Below are 16,518 nucleotides of genomic sequence, written 5' to 3'. Positions count from 1 at the left end.
ATTACTACAGAACTAGAGTAAAACTGAGAAAGATAATGGAAAAAGAGAAATAAATGGTGAAAACGTCGATATTAACTATGACAATTTCATACAGAAAGTTTCATCTCTATATATCAACTGCAACGAGGCAACAAAAGAAGGCTAAGAAATTGCCTCAACCAAGATGTTAGATATTTACTTGCTAAGTGCGAAAATATAAAAGCCAAGGCTAACCACAGTGAAGAAAATAAATTCATTGGGGCAGCTAGGTAGCACAGATAGTAGAGCACCGACCCTGGAGTCAGGACGGCCTGAGATGAAATCCGGCCTCGGACACTTGACACATTTACTAGCTTTGTGACCCTGGGCAAGTCAACTGCCCTGCCAAAAAAACAACAAAAAAATAAAAATAAATTAATTTGTAAAATCTTACAGAGGAGGATAGTGGTATATTGTGAATATTATCCAGTCACAAAACAGCAAGAAGCAGTAAAAGGAAAAACCCTTTCAAAGGAAGTTTAGAAGCCCTTACTAAACAAGGCTATTTCAAGAGCATTTAAGGATGAAAATAGGAGGACAAATAGATGAAAGATATCTACATTCTCATCTCTACAAAATTTTTATGTGCGTAATCTACAAAGTCATCCTTAGGTTTCAGCAAACTATATGCTATAGCAGACCACATCTTAATAATCACCCACGATGGCAAGGCATATAGAATCAAGATACCATGGTACTTACTTTTTAATCAACTCTTAAAGCATTTGACTAGGTAAAGCAAAATGCTGCCTTACACCAAGGCAGCCTATCCAGTGAAGTGCTTTCCATGCAATATCATAAGTTTTAAGATTTCTTGAAAAATGTAAAACAAAGGTAATTTTGTTCCAAAAGTGGGATATTAGATAGATGTATGCTCACCAAAGCTACAAAATGCTACACCATCACTACTATGATGGAGAATGTCTAGCATATGGTCAAAATGGAAGATGGCAAGTTGGTGAGATCCTCTACAAATGCTTCTGTTTGCAGATGTTATGCTAAATGAATTAAATGCAGGAATAATGTGAAGCCTAAAATAATACCTCAACAATACCTCAGAGTTGGTGAGGCTGAAATGAAATCTATGTTAAGTGTTTTATAAACTTTAAGTTGGTCTATGTATCCTAAAATGAGACTAAGAGGTGTGCCCCATGGTCACATATCTAATACATATCCAAAGTAATAAACATAAGCGCCCAGAAAAAGGACTGTGTACTTTCTAAACATTTCTTCTCCCCAAGCCCCTAGCATAGTCCTCTGTACAGATCATGTGTTTAATAAATGTTGCTTAGAGAAATGAAATAAATTTGAAGGAAAAAACTGTGTATGAGAGTCACAGGAAGTATAATCTGCCTTGATGCATTACTCAAGTAAAAAGTTTTAAAATTTATGGAACTTAAGAGAAGAGGTAGTCACACTTGTTAAAAGTTCCAATACAAAATTCCAGGGTCTTATTAAAAAATTATTTTTTCCCAAAAAGGTACTTTTTTACATATAATTTCCCTTGACATAAAGAATAAATGTCAAAGACACACTGTTCCTTCTCATCATTCAAATATGTATTATGCGTTTTCAGCTTCAAATTTTCTTTCAAAGTAAGGTAACATTTTATAGTCACCACTCTAACAATTCATGTAAATGGGGGAGGGGGGAAGGAGAAGAGAGATTAGCATTTATACAGGGCTTACTGTGTGCCAGGCACTGAGCTAAGTGCTTTACAAATATCTTATTTGATCCTCAAAACAAACCTACAAGGTAGGTGCTATTATTATCCCCATTTTTAGAGTTGAGGAAACTGAGGCAAATAGAGGAACATTCCCTGGTTCACAAAGGTAGTAAATGACTGAGGGCATGTATAAACTTAGGTCTTCCTACTTCAGGCTCAGCACTCTGTCTACCTACCATGCAAGCTAACTGCCTATGAATGAGCCAAATCACTTAACTTTTAAGACATTCCTTAACCATTTTGTACATAACTATTCTATCACCTTTAAAATCTTTTCTCTAAATTGATACCATTTATTTGTCCTTATCTTATCCTACAAATTTTTTTTAACACATCTAGTGTCTGACTTGCAGATTTATTCAATTCAATAAGCATTTATTAATGCAATTCACCTCAATCACCTCTATGTGTGAACAAAATTTTCACAAATCTTGGTAATGCTGTTCTAAAATAAGTCACTCATTTTTGTAGCAACACTAAACATGTACATCTTTTCACCACAGCTGCTAGCATAAGACTGACTGGACAACCTCAAAAATGCTGCTGCATCAAGTTGAATCATGTCCTTACTCTGATCACCCCGGTGCTTCTCCGTTTCAGTAAAGCATACAAGCATACCATTATCATTGCTTCAGTCATACCTCATGTATTATGGCTATTAAATGAGTTTTATGACCAAGGAAGAACAACCAGCATCTTAATTAGGGTTCTACTGATGATTTCTCTCATGATGAACAAAATGAAAAAAAGTTTAAAAAACACTACTTTAGTCTACTTCTTACCCATAATGGATTTTGATGTCCTAACAAAGACCTTACTGGATTAACAGCAGCTTCAAGACTTTAAGAGAAAAGTACAATAAACTATTTGAAATCTGTTAAGAAAATGAATATACAAGAGACCAAGACAACAGAACAGATTAAATTTTTTTCATTTTGTTCTCACTTTTTAAAAACAGTAAAGAAAAAAGTTGACTAATTTTCACAAGTTACTAAAAACTTGCAAGATTGCTAAAAACAAGCCACCTCTATAAGACAAATGAAAATCTATCTATAGGCATTTATCAAAAGATTAATTCCTCAAAAGATATAAGACAGTAGGGAAAAAAAATTTCCTGAACATTGTTGATCCTTTCCATTATCATCAGTTCAGAAATAATCCCTTTTCTCTACCTCCATACTCATTTTATACAACTTTTTTTAGTTAATTCTATTCTATTCAATCAACATGTATTAAGCACCATCTACTAGGATTAAGATGAGAAGGATAGACAAAAAGGACTATTACTGAAGTCTTGGTCCTCATTAATTATGTACATGGCTGGAGCCTCTTAAGTGCTTGAAGGAAAAAACCCAATATGGAAAAACCACTAATGCCATTTGGGAACCTCATCAAATTTGAGGAATACTTTAGAGAAGTTCAAGATTCTCAAAGTAGCAAGGAACTACCATTCATTTCTAAGGTAGGAAATGCTACTGATACCCTGTTATTTCTGCAACAGAAAAGGTCATCTTTTTCTTTTGTAAGGAATTCAGCATTTACTACAACATATGCCATAATCTGCATTAGCTATTTATTTTTCCCAGGTACTATTCAAGGTGTTGTTACTCTTCTTAATTACAATGGAAGATAAGTCTTTTACGAAAAATTAGATGAGAAGATAAAGTACCTTTCACAACTATAGTGGAGGAGTTTTTAACTAAGCAATAGCTACAAAAGAAGGATAATTCTGATATGAAATGAAAAAATCTTTTGCACAAACAAAATCAATGCAGCTAAGAGAAATTGTACTGAGGAAAAAATCTTTTCATTAAATATATCTTGCATAATATAAAAGATTTACACAAATATATAACAATCATTTTAAACCCCAATTTAAATCGTGACGACCATATCCTTTCAGATCCCATTAGAGACAGTCTGAACTCAACAGTTTTAGAAATGGCAGTGCTTCCAGGATAGTACCTGCTGCCACCTTCCTGAAAAGCAACCTCTGTGAAAATATAGTCCTGCCAAATGCTCTTGTAGGTGCTACAGTAGTAACCACTAAAGAAGAAAATAAAGTTCTTGACATCAAAGTCATTGGCACTGTTAAACAACAGAAGGAACTGACGAATTTATCAGTGGAAATGATACTAAAGAAAAGATGTCACTCAGTGCTTTGTTATAACACCCTGAAGCCTATGGGATTTGTCTTTTGGACTTGCAGCTGAAATAACTCCCTGTTGCCCCATTAGAAGATGAGCTCAAGAGCAGATCTTGCCTTTCTTTTTCATTTGCAAAGTGAATTGCACATAATAAGCACTTAATAAATGCTTAATTCATTTCTCCAATTGTTAGATGCTTAAAAATATGAACTGTTCTCAATAAGAACTATCAACCATTAGGCACATGAAAGACTGCTCCCAACCAGGAGCCAAAAGTCCCAGCAAAGCAGGTGCTCCAGAAAACCTTTCCCCAACTTTACTACCAAATCCCCCTTTTCCCTTACTCTAGGGGAGGGACAGCCCTTGTTCCAATCTGACCCTCAGGCCCAATCTCCTCTTCCCAAGAGTTATATAAGCCAGACTCTTCTAGCTCCACCCAACCCACGAGATGCAAGGTAGACATGGGCTATCCCTTAGATGAACAGGGATACAATCAGTCATTTAAGAATCTATTTACTATATGCCAGGTATTGGGGATACAAAGAAAGACAAAAGACAGTCCCTGCTCAAGGAGCTGACATGACAGTCTAATGAAGACAACATGCAAATAACTATGTATCAGCAAGATATAGAAAGGATAAATTAGAGGATCAACAAAAGGAAGAATATCAATCAGCATTAAGAGAGATTGGGAAAAGGTTCTTAGAGAAGGTAGAATTTCATCAGAGACTTGAAGGAAGTCAGAGAATCCAGGAGGCAGAGATGAGGGGAGAATTCCAGGCATAAGGGACAGTCAGTGAAAATGCCTGGTACTCTGAAGATGTTTGAGAAACAACAAGGAGACCAGTGTCACTGGATGGCAGTGCACATGCGAGTGAATAAAATGTAAGAAGACTGTAAAGGGAAGGAAAGCGACCAGGTTATTAAAGGCTTTACAAGCCAGAGGATTTTATATTTAATCTTGGAGACAATCGTGATCCACTGGAGTTTACTGAACTGGGTGAGAGGGGAAAAGGGGCGTGAAGTATTCATACCTACTCTTCAGGAAAATTAATTTGACAACTAATTAATTTGACAAGTATATGGGAGATCTGAGGTAAGACCAACCAGAAGGCTAGCAATAGTCCAGATGTGGTGGCAGTGTCAAAGGAGAAAAAGAGATGTTATGAAGGTAAGATCAAGACTTGGCCACAAAGGGGTAATAGTGAGGAGTCTAGGATGATGTCTATGTTTCAAGTCTGAGTAATTAAAAGGATGGTGGTACCATGGGGAGTAATAGGGAAATTCAGAAGAAAGGGTGGGTTGGTTGGGAGATGAGGAAGAGGAGTGATGAATTCAGATTGATTTTAAAACGTCTACGTATGAGACATCCAGTTTGCGATGTCCAACGGGCAGCTAGAAATGTGAGATGAGGGTTAAGAGCTCAGGCTAAATAATAAGATTTAATAATCGGGTAACTGATGAAATTGCCAAGTGTAATAGTAAAGAGAGGGCCCAGGAAAGAGCCCTACAGCCACTATTAGTGGGTTTTCACCTACTAAAATCTTTCTAATAATATGATGGAACAGCAGGCCTTGCTCTGCGCCACTGAGCCCTAAAGACCACTGGACCTTATCTGTTCTAATGCTATCTATGCCTTTCCGACCCTAGATCTTGCCATCAGCCTTGCCAATGCCCAAAGGACCATGGGTCATTCGATTCCCCTCAACTTCCTTATCAAATCTTACAGAGCTTTTCTAGCTGTATTCAGATTGCTTAGCACATAATAAAACTTTTAAAAGTTTTCATTAATTCAAATGCAAATAATAAACAATAGGTTTCATCTCAAACACAGATAACTAGCAAACATGGAAATTATCAACGTTGAAAATGCCGCAAAAAAGGCATACTAAACATTGCCACTGAAACTATGAGTTGGCCTACCACCTACTATGTGCCAGGAACTGAGATAAACATTTTACAGGTATTACCTCATTTAATCCTCACAAAAATCATGAGGTAGGTGCTATTATTACCCCCATTTTACAACTGAGTAAACTACACATATGTAAATCGATTTGAAATTATGCTGAAAAAGTGAAAAATGCCCATACCCTCTGACACAAGGAATTCTAGTGAGAAACAAATACCCAAGGTCCAATAAATAGCCCCATTTATACCAGTATTTTCATAGAAGCACTTTTTTGTGGTAATTTAGTTCAACATTTATTAAGTCCCCATTGTGATAATAAGCCCAAGAATACAGAGCTGAAACCAAGCAGAGATACTGATGGAAAGGTTCAGTTACCTGGAAAGTTCTAATCTAAATACTCTATAAAGGAAGTCTTTGGGAGGAGCTTATTGTTCCATGCACCAGCTCTCTAATAAGAGGGGAGCAGCCACTGAGGGTAACAAAGAAATGGAAATCAAGTAAATACCTACTGGGAAAAGCTAAACAAATTGTGGTACATAAGTGTAATAGAATATTACTGCACTATTTTAAAAAAAATGACTGAGGAATTCAGAGAAACAAAGTAAAGGAAATCAACTGATGCAGTCAGGGAACAAATCCAGGAAAACAATCACAATGACGAAGATAATGCAAATGGAAAAAATAAAAGGAAAAGAAAATTGAAGGCTGTGTAATGTTAATAACCAAAAAATGTGACTTTGGAAAAGTTGAGAAAATGTATTTCACTCCCTTCATTGCTGAGGTGGGGGTCTACGGGTGTGGAATACACATCATATCAATGAGTTGACTAAGGGTATGAGCATTTGTCACGTGGTGTAAATAGTTTACTCAACTGTAAAATGAAGATAACACTAGCATCCACCTCATGATTTCTGTGGGGATTAAATGAGATACCTGTAAAACATTTAGGTCCATGCCTGGCACATAGTAGGTGGTGGACCAATTTACAGTTTCAATGAGATTGTGTAAGTACTTTGTTACAAGGGATGGCTCACTGGGCAGGGAGAGTGGTAGGGATATACTCAGAGATGGATGTGTTGTAAAAAACAAAAAGATTAACTCCTCAAAAAATCCATTGAAATGAGATGTTAGCCTGTGTGGAAGGAAAATAGGACAGGGGAGGGAAATATGTATTAACTCTGCTATGGCTTTAAGCATTTTATAAATACTATCACTGTGTTTCTTTCAATCTTTAGCTTTCTAACATTATATACCAAATTGTAACAAATTTAGACACAATTTTCTTTCATGAACACACCTAGGTTTTTTGACTAAGATACTAAGAGACAAAATAGTATTTATTGTATTTAGCATCATTTAAAGTATTAACTTCAATAGTAATGATAATTTGGGATTAAAATAATGCCAAATGAACAGGAATAACAGAGAAAGAATTTCAAGAAATAAAGTCATTGATTGACTTAACGTCTAGCCCGGGTTAGTTAGCCCGGGGTATCCAAAGGTTCTGAATCTTCTTTTTGTTACGGACCACTGCTCCCTCTCCCTTCAATAGTCTGGTGAAAGCCATGAAACCCTACTCAAAATGTTTTTAAATGCACAAAATAAAATACATACATTACAAGGGAAACCCTGTTCAGAACTCTGATTAATATAGCAAGTTAACTGTGACTTCAGTGAACTGGTGAAGTAAGACTTCCTCCTCTTAGAGAGGTGGAGGCCTAAGATGAGAAAAAAGACAACTGGTCAGACTTTGCCAATGGGTTGGGCCTTTTTTCCCCTCCTGTTTTACCTAGTTGTGGCAAAGAAGGCTTCTATTGGTGGTGGAACATTTATTTGATAGAATATCAACTCCTGATAGAAGCTAAGTTCCTTGAGGACAGGAACTATTTCTATTCTCATCTTTTAATCTCTAATAATTGAAACAATGACATTTTAAAACTGTTAATTAATAAAAAACAAAAGAAAAAGCAAAATGTTCTGGAGGTGAGTCCAGATAGTTTTAGGGTGATTAGGAATGGGGAACATATATCCAGTGGGAGAAATAGCTTATACAAGAACAAAGGCTTCACATGAAGCAGGAGGGTGTGGAAATAAATTTGACTAATTTGGACCAACTAGAAAGTTTAAAATCAATTGAGAGAAATATTTTTAAATATTCATGTTAATTCAAACTAAGCTAACAAAGCAGAGATTCTACTTTAACAAGGAAGAATTGTTAAATAATAACATTTTTGTATGTAAAGAATGTTATTAATAAGTATTCACCTGGTAATATAATTAATAAGCCATTAACAAGCTTTGTTCTGCTGATTAAAAAACTTCAGTTTAGCTCACGAATTCCAAGGTATGGGATTCCAAGTTAACCAAGTATGACTGGAGAGTTTAGGAATAGTAAGAATTATAGTAAGATGAGAGGAACTAGCTAGCTAGTACAATCTTGAAAACCAAGCCCCAATTCAGATTTGATAAAAAAGTAGTGTTCAGAAGAAAATTACATATGAAAAAGATTACTCTAGTAGTTGTATAAAACAGAATGGAAGAAAGAAGGTATTAAGGGCAGGTAGACCAACTAGTCTAGTAGGGTGCTGTAACAATTCAGATGTGAAGTGCTGGGCCTGGTCTAGGATGGTAGTAGCATAAATGCTTTTCTAAAAAAGGTTAAGTCTTTTCTTCTAAAAGAAAAACAGCCAGACTTGATCATGATTTGGTTGTGGAAGGTGGAAAGTTGAAAATGGCTCTATAATATACCTAAAGACCAGTAGAATTTCAATGGCACAAGAAACTAGAAAAGGTTGACTTGGGGTAAGGAACTGAAGGAAAGATTTGAGAAACAAGCATTCAATTTACCCTATTTAAGTTTCAGATGTTAACAAAATATCTAAGTGGTAACATCCTACAGACAAGTAGAAATACAGAAATGGAAAGGTAGAAACAAAAAACTGGCTAGAAATATCCATTAAATTATTCCCAATTTTGGCCACTAAAACAAGGAGAAGAGATAAAGTTGGGTTTGTGGGGAAGAACATGGCAGAAAGCCATTCTAAAACTTCTGTAATTTGGAAGTAAATAGAAACTGATCCACAAAAATACAGTTCCCTCTCCCAATCATGGGTGATAGCAAGAGTAAATCCAGAGATATTTAGATGACTTCTGATCTCCCTAACAATCCTTCTCGACTCCCAGTCTCTATTGATTAGGGCCAAAAGACCTGGCTGGGATCAAGAGGCAGGAGCTACAGGAAGCTATAACAGTAAAATAAGAAGCACAAATACTCTGGAGGAAAACACAAGGAAAGACTAATCCCTTTGGAGCAACTGTTAACTTTGCATTTTCAGGGTTCACAGAAGCCAACTCATACTGTTCAACATTGGTCAGTGTGGTTACTATAATAGTAGAAAGACTAGCAGCAATCTTGAGCAAATAAATTAACCTTTGCTTCTCTGTTTCTTCATCTGAAGTAGGACAAATAGAACCTAAGCTCACAAGATTTTGAGAAAAGCGATAGCAGCAGTGGTTTGCAGGTTTTTTTTTCTCGTAAGACTTCTCTAAATTTTAGAACTGAAGAGAAAACTTAAAAAGATAACCCAAGTCTAATCCTTCCCTTTCACATATAACATAGAAAACAAGGTTGATGGAAAAAAGAAGGTCACATAGTTAATTAGGAGCATAGCAGTGATTAGAATTTAAGTCTCCCAACTTCTCCCAACCATACTGTTGAACCATGTGAAATCATGGATTGCTTCTGTATAACATAAATATTTAAAACCATGAATCAGCAAATGGATCAGGTACATCAGTACCCACTGCTCTGAGAAACCTTGCACTGTCCAGTATCAGTAAAGAAAAAGGGAAGAAGTCAGTTATACTTAGTTTTGACAAAATTAGATTCAAAACAAGCAAGGTCAAGAATTTTTAGCTTCTAAAAAGGTAAACATTTTAACACTGAAAATGTTAAAAGGATGATTACAAAGAATAAAAGTAAACCAAATGTTCTATAAATTCGAGGAAAACATGAATTGGCATCAGAAAAACTACACGTGAAGAAGATAATGAATTTTCCCATATGATATCTCCAATAATTCATAAAATATATAAGCATTTAAAATTAGGGTGTCCATAAAGTATTCCAATAATAATTTCCAAAGATAAAGAACATCACCTGTTTGGCTTTACTGCCTCACCATCAATACCAGATCACCAATTCACAACAGCTTTAACAAATTTTATTTTCTTTCTGCTTTTCCTCAAGTAATCTCGACTATACTAAAATCAGAAGAGATGCTGGTACAGCTTGGTTAACATACAAATTAGTGACAGAGTATCTTTGGATCTTAGTGACTTGCATTTGAACTACAGATAAAAATCTTGAAATAGTACTGTGCTGCTCCAAGTCTTGGTAGAGGATATCTTTGGTAAGGAGAGAAGAAAGAGCATCTTCCCCCCAAAGTGAATGAAGATTCAAACGGCACTTACCTTTCATTCTTTTTCCTAAAAATCTTGTTCTTACCCCATAATTTTTCATCTTATGCTTTTATTTTCCTTTCATTTTTATAAACTATAAGTAGAATGTTTCATTCTGTAAGTTTATTACTATTTTGACCAAATTATCTAATGAACTTTTTCAACTTTTTCTCAATAGAATGATGATTGAGAACATGTAATTTACATATTCTTTAGAGTAGTAAAATTTATAGTGGATTTTCCATTATTAAATTTAAAGTACGAGACATTGCTATAATTTATCAAGTGGGACATCTCAACATCAACAACGAAAAAAGAAATTTCAAAATGTCCAAATAAGCAATGTCTCCTCATGCTGGTGTCTTATGGTTTACTCCATGGCAGAATTACCAAAAATATGACATATTTACTTTCCCACCACTACCCTATCTCCTAAAACATTAATTTCAAAGCTCTCAAGGGTCTTTTTAAATTTAATTGACAAATTCCTTTTTGGATGACATGGAATTTTAAGGTTGGTAGCTTTCATTGAGGGAGAAAAGAGAACTGGGGGTTCTTAACAGACTACAGTTACTTTTTACACAGTGGAGAGAGCTGGGGGTTCTTGACAGACTCAATGTTGTAGGGAACCTTATAGGCAATCTCTTCCAATCTCCCTAGCAATCATCGCAGGAAATCTTTCCAGAACACCAACGACAGGGTTCATCTGGTTGAACATTTCCAGTAAGGAAACGCTCGCTACTTTTAGAGAATGTGTTCCATTGTTGGACAGCTCTAATTGTTAGAATGTTCTTTAGACTGAGCTGAAATCTATCTCTGTACAAATTCTAACTACTTTTGCCAACTGGAAGACAAAAATATATTCACTCTTATCTAACAACCCTGCCAATATTTGAAGACAGCTATCAAGTCAGCTAGGTGTTGTCATGGTTAAAGTAATCAACTTCTTTCAAGTGAAGAAGATATAGGTTTGAATCTTACCTCAGACACTGAGTGAGTCACTTAAACTCTCTATGTCTCAGTTTTTTGCACGTGATGAAAACAATAGTGTCACCTACCTCCAGCATTTGAGTGAGGACTAAATGAAATAGTATATGTAAAGTACCTTGCAAACCTTAAATCACTTCACAAACGTTAGCTGTTATTACCCAATCTCTTAAAATATCCTAGTTTCCTCTACCATCCCTCATAAGACAGTTACCATTTCAAGACCTTTTATCATCCTGGTTACCTTGCCTTTTGGAGTTTGAAGATGTCACTCTAGAAATGTACTACCCACAAAACTGGATACAAATACTCCAAACTATGTTCTAAAAACACAGACTACAACTGAATCACTATATTCCTTGATCTGGACGCTGTTTCTATCAACAAAAGACAAAAATGGGGTGTTTCCCTGACCATTTACATCAGCAATCCTATCAAAAGTGAACGTGATAAAAGTATAACATGAATCCCTAAGTTTAGAAAAGAACAACTGGGAAATGAGATGAAGACACTTTAGCTGTATTAATATACAAGTGAAAATCTTTTTAGACATCTATTTAGAAAAATAATTTATAGGAGAAGCAGTTACTTCAAAATATTGATCACTAACCAAATTATTATGGGAAAAGAAGTTCCTGGACAACTAGGAAACTTGAAACTGTTAGAAGACTGACAAAAATATCATTACGTACCAACACAACAAAATTAAAGAATGAATAACTCATTAGGTCTATAATATCAAGAATTAACTTGAAAGGGAAACTAAAGTATCCTGGTTTCTATCAGGCTTCCAAGCCCATGTCATTTTCTATGGCTATTGAAGGCTTAGAGATGCTCCAAGGCTTCAAAATTCTACTTCCCTTCTTTGCCCTCTTACTTTTAATACTATTTTTTTAGACTTATCATTTATTGCTTTATAATGGTTTCCCCTACTTTATTCCTGCCCAAAGAGCACAAGTGAGTATGTTGTGCCTTTAACACACGGCTCTGAAGTATTTTTGCAATGTTAAATCAAAGTTTATTATTTCAATCCCCGACTAAAATGATACAGAACTTCACATTTATCCCTTTCTAAACCATTTTTATTATAAATGTAAATTACAAATAGCGGTTCTACAACGGCTGTATCTACCAGTTTTTCAAAACCAGCAAATTACTTCAATCTGACGAACTCTCTCACTATTCACAGGAAGGAGGTCAATTAAAGATCCTTGTGTACAGTTATTGACAAATGCAGAGACCACTGTCATCACTAAGTAGTTATTAAGCATTCACAAGGACTACAGTTCTTGCTTGTAAAAGATGCTTAAGCCTCCAATCCACACCAACACATCACAAACTATGCAAAAGTTCTGGGTTCTAGACAAATAGGTTTTTTAGAGGTCTGGAGTCAGGGAGGCCTGAGTTCAAACCCAGCTTCAGACTTATTAGCCTTGTGACCTTGGGCAAGTCATTTAACCTCTCTTTGCCTCAGTTTCCTCGACTGTAAAACAGGGATAATAGTTCATAAGATTACATGAGGTTATTTGTAAAACGCTTAGCTCAGTGCCTGGCACTACCATCATCATCATCATCATCGGTAGGTTTAAAGTCATCATTAATAAGAGACCTACCAATTCACTCCACAGAACAGAAAGGCTTCCAAATAATGAATGTTCTACACTAATGGGAAGTCTTCAATTTAAAGACTTTAAGTTCTAACTAAGAATCACCAATCATTTAAATCACTTTAACGCTGCAAAGCTGCTACCTCCAAACTCCAAAGAGTTAGAACTGGCTCAGCCATGCCACTTAACTTACAGAGGTCTGGTGCCTAACCTCTGCTGGTTGTTGCCCCCACCTCCATCCCCTCCCCCTCCCTCAATGGATACTACGAATGAATGACAGGGGCATCAGAGCTAAATTTAAATTTCCTGGCTTTTGCCACAAAGCTAAAAACTAACGAAAGCATGCGGCCAACTCGAGCGTTTTTGATGTGATCTTTTGCATCCCTCCGACTGGCTGGATACCCAAGAGGGCAGCATGGGTAGTACTGCACTTTGCAAGAAAGGGGGGTGGGGGTGGAAATAAAGAAAAAAGAACCCTGTCCCACCACGATCCGGTCCCCGACCGGGCAGTTACAGGGGCTTTACACCCACCGCCCCACACCAGGAACACTTTTTTTGCAGTCTGAGCGAGTCTACGGTGTCAGCGTGACTTCCCCCGCCGCCGCCGCCGCGCCCCCTCCCCCAGAGAAATCAACACCCCCGCCCCGACATATTTTGCCCTAGTCCGATGCCTTCCCCCCTCCAGCCGCTTCCAGCCAGCAGCAAGTCGTCCTTCACCCCGCCCAGCCCAAACGTGCGTCTCTTCCCCCTGGCCCGCTCGCTCCAGCCCGCCCGGGCTCATCTCGGAGGCGAAGTGTGGCACAGGCCAATCCTCACACTTTACCGTCTTCTCCTCGCACATATTTCCCGTCCAGCAAACTGCTGCCTGGGGGGGTGGGGGGGGGAGGAGAGGGGGAGGGGAGCGGAAAGGGGGGGAGCCACCGAGGAGGAGCAGGACCGTCGAGCTGGAAACAGCCCCCGGCGGCCAGGGTGGCGCGGCTGGGGAGGGGGCCGGGAGGGGCGGCCGCCGGGCCGGTCCGCTCCGCTCCAGGGCGGGGGTGGGGGGTGGGGGGGCTTGGGGAGGGGGGAGGGTAGGTACCTCATAGAGCTCTTCGGAAGCCATGGTGGGCGGCCAGGCGGGAGTCCCCGGGCGGAGTTGAGGGAGGGAAGAGGGGTTGGGGTCGGGGTCGGGGGGAGAGGAGGGGGCCGGGGCCGCCGCCGCCGCCGGGCTGCCGACACTTTGTTTCAGTTGGGTCCCTGTGTGGCCTCCGCTTCCTCCTCCTCCTCCTCCCCGCTGCCCAGGAGCTCAGGACGAGCCTCTCGCACTCCAATGCCAGTGCGGGGCTGGCGGCGGCGGCGGCGGCGCTGCTGGGGCTGTGCGCAAGAGCAGCTGCGCAACTCGCCCTCCTCGCCCCCTCGGCTCCCTCACTCCCCGGCGGCCCGGCTCCGGCTCATAGCTCTCCCGACGCGGAGCCGAGTGTGGGGCGGCTGCTGCTGCCGCCGCGGCTGCCGAAGCTGCTGCTGCTGCCGCCGCTGCTGCTGCTGCACGGTGGCGGCGGCGGGTGGCTCCCCGGCTCCCCCTCTCCGGTGTAGTGCAAAAAGCTTCCTACTTCGACCAAAAAAAAAAAAAAAAAAAAAAAAAAAAAAAAAAACCCTGCCCCGGCTACTGAGCATGCCCAGTGCGACCGCCCGAGCCACGGCGGAGTTCGAGGGTGGGGAATTCCACTTCTCCGGGTTTTCGGGGCCTCCACGAGGGGAGGGGGAGGGGGCAAGAGCGGGTGGGGGGGGAGGAGAAGTGGGGAGGGGAGGGGGGCGGTGGTGGGAGCGGGAGCCGAGCCTCGGGTTCAGCACTGGGACGGAACCCGAACGGGAGCAAGCTGTGCACGGAAGGGGAGGAGCCGAAGGGGAACGGTGGGAGGAGCCCCCCGGGAAAGTATCTTGCACACCCCGTCCGACTTTACCTAGGTCGGATTCACGCAGGGTCGAATTTTTTTCTGCGAGAGAGGGAAGGCCAAAGGGTGGGGGGGGGGGACGTGCGACCCTGAGGTTCTTTAAGTTGGCCAGTGTGGAGGGGGGCACGGGAAGAAAAGAGCAGACGGTGTTTGGGGATGACTTGGAGACCTTGAGAAAGTTGGGGTGGGGGTGGGGGGACACTTGAAGTGGAGAGGAGGGGGATGCTGTGCAAAGTGGGCATCTCCAGACACGGAGTTGGGACGGAAGCCTTGGGAGAAGGGCTGGCCGAGGCTTGGGGGGCACTCTACGGTCTTCTCCGAGGGGGACTATTTTCTTTGCCCGGGACTCCGGACTAGATAGTCCAATGGGGACACGTTTCTCCGCGATGGACAGGGCTGGGCATTAGCGATCCTGGAGCGGGATGTTCCCTATTGCAACACCTCCGGTGTAACAATAAATGGGAGAATCTTCTCCAAACGAGAGCATGGCCAGGACCTGCCACTCCCTCCTTCCCTCCTTCTTCCATTCCTTTCCGTGCCCCGCTCGCAGGCCAATGTGACCTCTAGAACAGCTCCCGCTCAAAGGGGTCCCCGAGGTCTCGTGGATCCTCCCCTGTGGGGGAGAGAGAAAAGAGCGGGGCCCCCAGAAGACCTCCCGGGGCTCCGGGGGTCCCGGCTCAAAGTAGTCCAAACTCAGACCAACCCTTCCCCTTGGTCCCAGGGATGCCCACGAGGGGCCGCCCGGCGGGAGACTGCCCCCCTGGAGGGCATCCAGTGAAGTCTGAGAGGCACCGGTGGGGCTCGGAACGCCACCTCTCCCTAGGACGTTCCCCCAGATGCCCCAGCACTTCCCGTGCCTGGTCGCAGGGTTGAACCCACCGCTCTACCCACGTCCCTCCTCCGTCCCAATTTCTCATTCGGCGGTTCATAAAACCCGGAGCGAAATGGATTCGACACACACCGAAACTCCATGTGGCGCTTGCAGCTAGACTGGGCATGCTCCGGAAGGGAGAGCAGGTTTTGGTTATAAGTAGGGAATGGCAGTGGGTCGTGATCGAAGGCAGAGACGACCGCTGTCCCTTACCTCCATGTACACCTGTTCATCAGCCTCCCCTTCCCCCCACTTCGGCTTCCCTTTTTCAAGATACAACCTTTGGGAAGTTGGTAGGTAAGAAAGTACCAACCCAAAGAGGAGCAGCCTACACAAAGTCTTACCTTTCCATGGAATGTGGTAATGGTGGTTCTCCATGTTGAGAAAGATGGTTAGCAGCAGCGCCCGATGATGCCCACTCTCCAAATTAATAGCTAGATTAAGACAGATTGGCCCAACCGTACCAGTCCCGGACTGCTATATTTCCCAATAATCGTGCTATGACTTCCTACTCTCTGTCATGTGCTCTTCCCCTCTCTCAATTATCTAAATTTTCCCCTTCCATGAAGGCTGAGCTCCAGTCTCGGAGGAGGATTACCGGATGAGACTCAGAGCTGCAAAGGGACATTAGAGATCACCTGGTCCAGCCCTCTTCTTTTTCAGACGAGGAAACTGAGGCCCAGAGAGTGACCTGACTTGGCTCAAGTCATCCAAGTAGTCTGGTGGCAGATCTGATTCCAAATGCAAGGCACTGTTTAAGTAGTAGAATTTACAAGAGCACACGCTGATTCCAAATCAATTCATGTAGGACAACTCATTTGATCTTCAAAACAGACCTTTGAGATGATAGGTGTTAAA

The 16,518-nt window shown here is 40.8% G+C and overlaps 1 protein-coding gene across 1 annotated transcript in view; it reads right to left on the bottom strand.

Moving 5' to 3' along the window:
* Nucleotides 1-14,433, bottom strand: part of CDYL (chromodomain Y like) — a 198,230-nt gene extending 183,797 nt beyond the window's left edge. Inside the window, exon 1 of the mRNA XM_036739642.1 lies at nucleotides 13,937-14,433. Coding sequence (XP_036595537.1) covers nucleotides 13,937-13,960 — 24 coding nt within the window. The 5' untranslated portion in view covers nucleotides 13,961-14,433. The remainder of the gene's footprint in view (nucleotides 1-13,936) is intronic.
* Nucleotides 14,434-16,518: the final 2,085 nt, after the last annotated feature.

Source organism: Trichosurus vulpecula, chromosome 1, assembly GCF_011100635.1.
Source record: "Trichosurus vulpecula isolate mTriVul1 chromosome 1, mTriVul1.pri, whole genome shotgun sequence".
Taxonomy (NCBI): domain Eukaryota; kingdom Metazoa; phylum Chordata; class Mammalia; order Diprotodontia; family Phalangeridae; genus Trichosurus; species Trichosurus vulpecula.
Note: the sequence above shows the minus strand (reverse complement) of the source record. Positions and strands in the feature narration are given on the sequence as shown.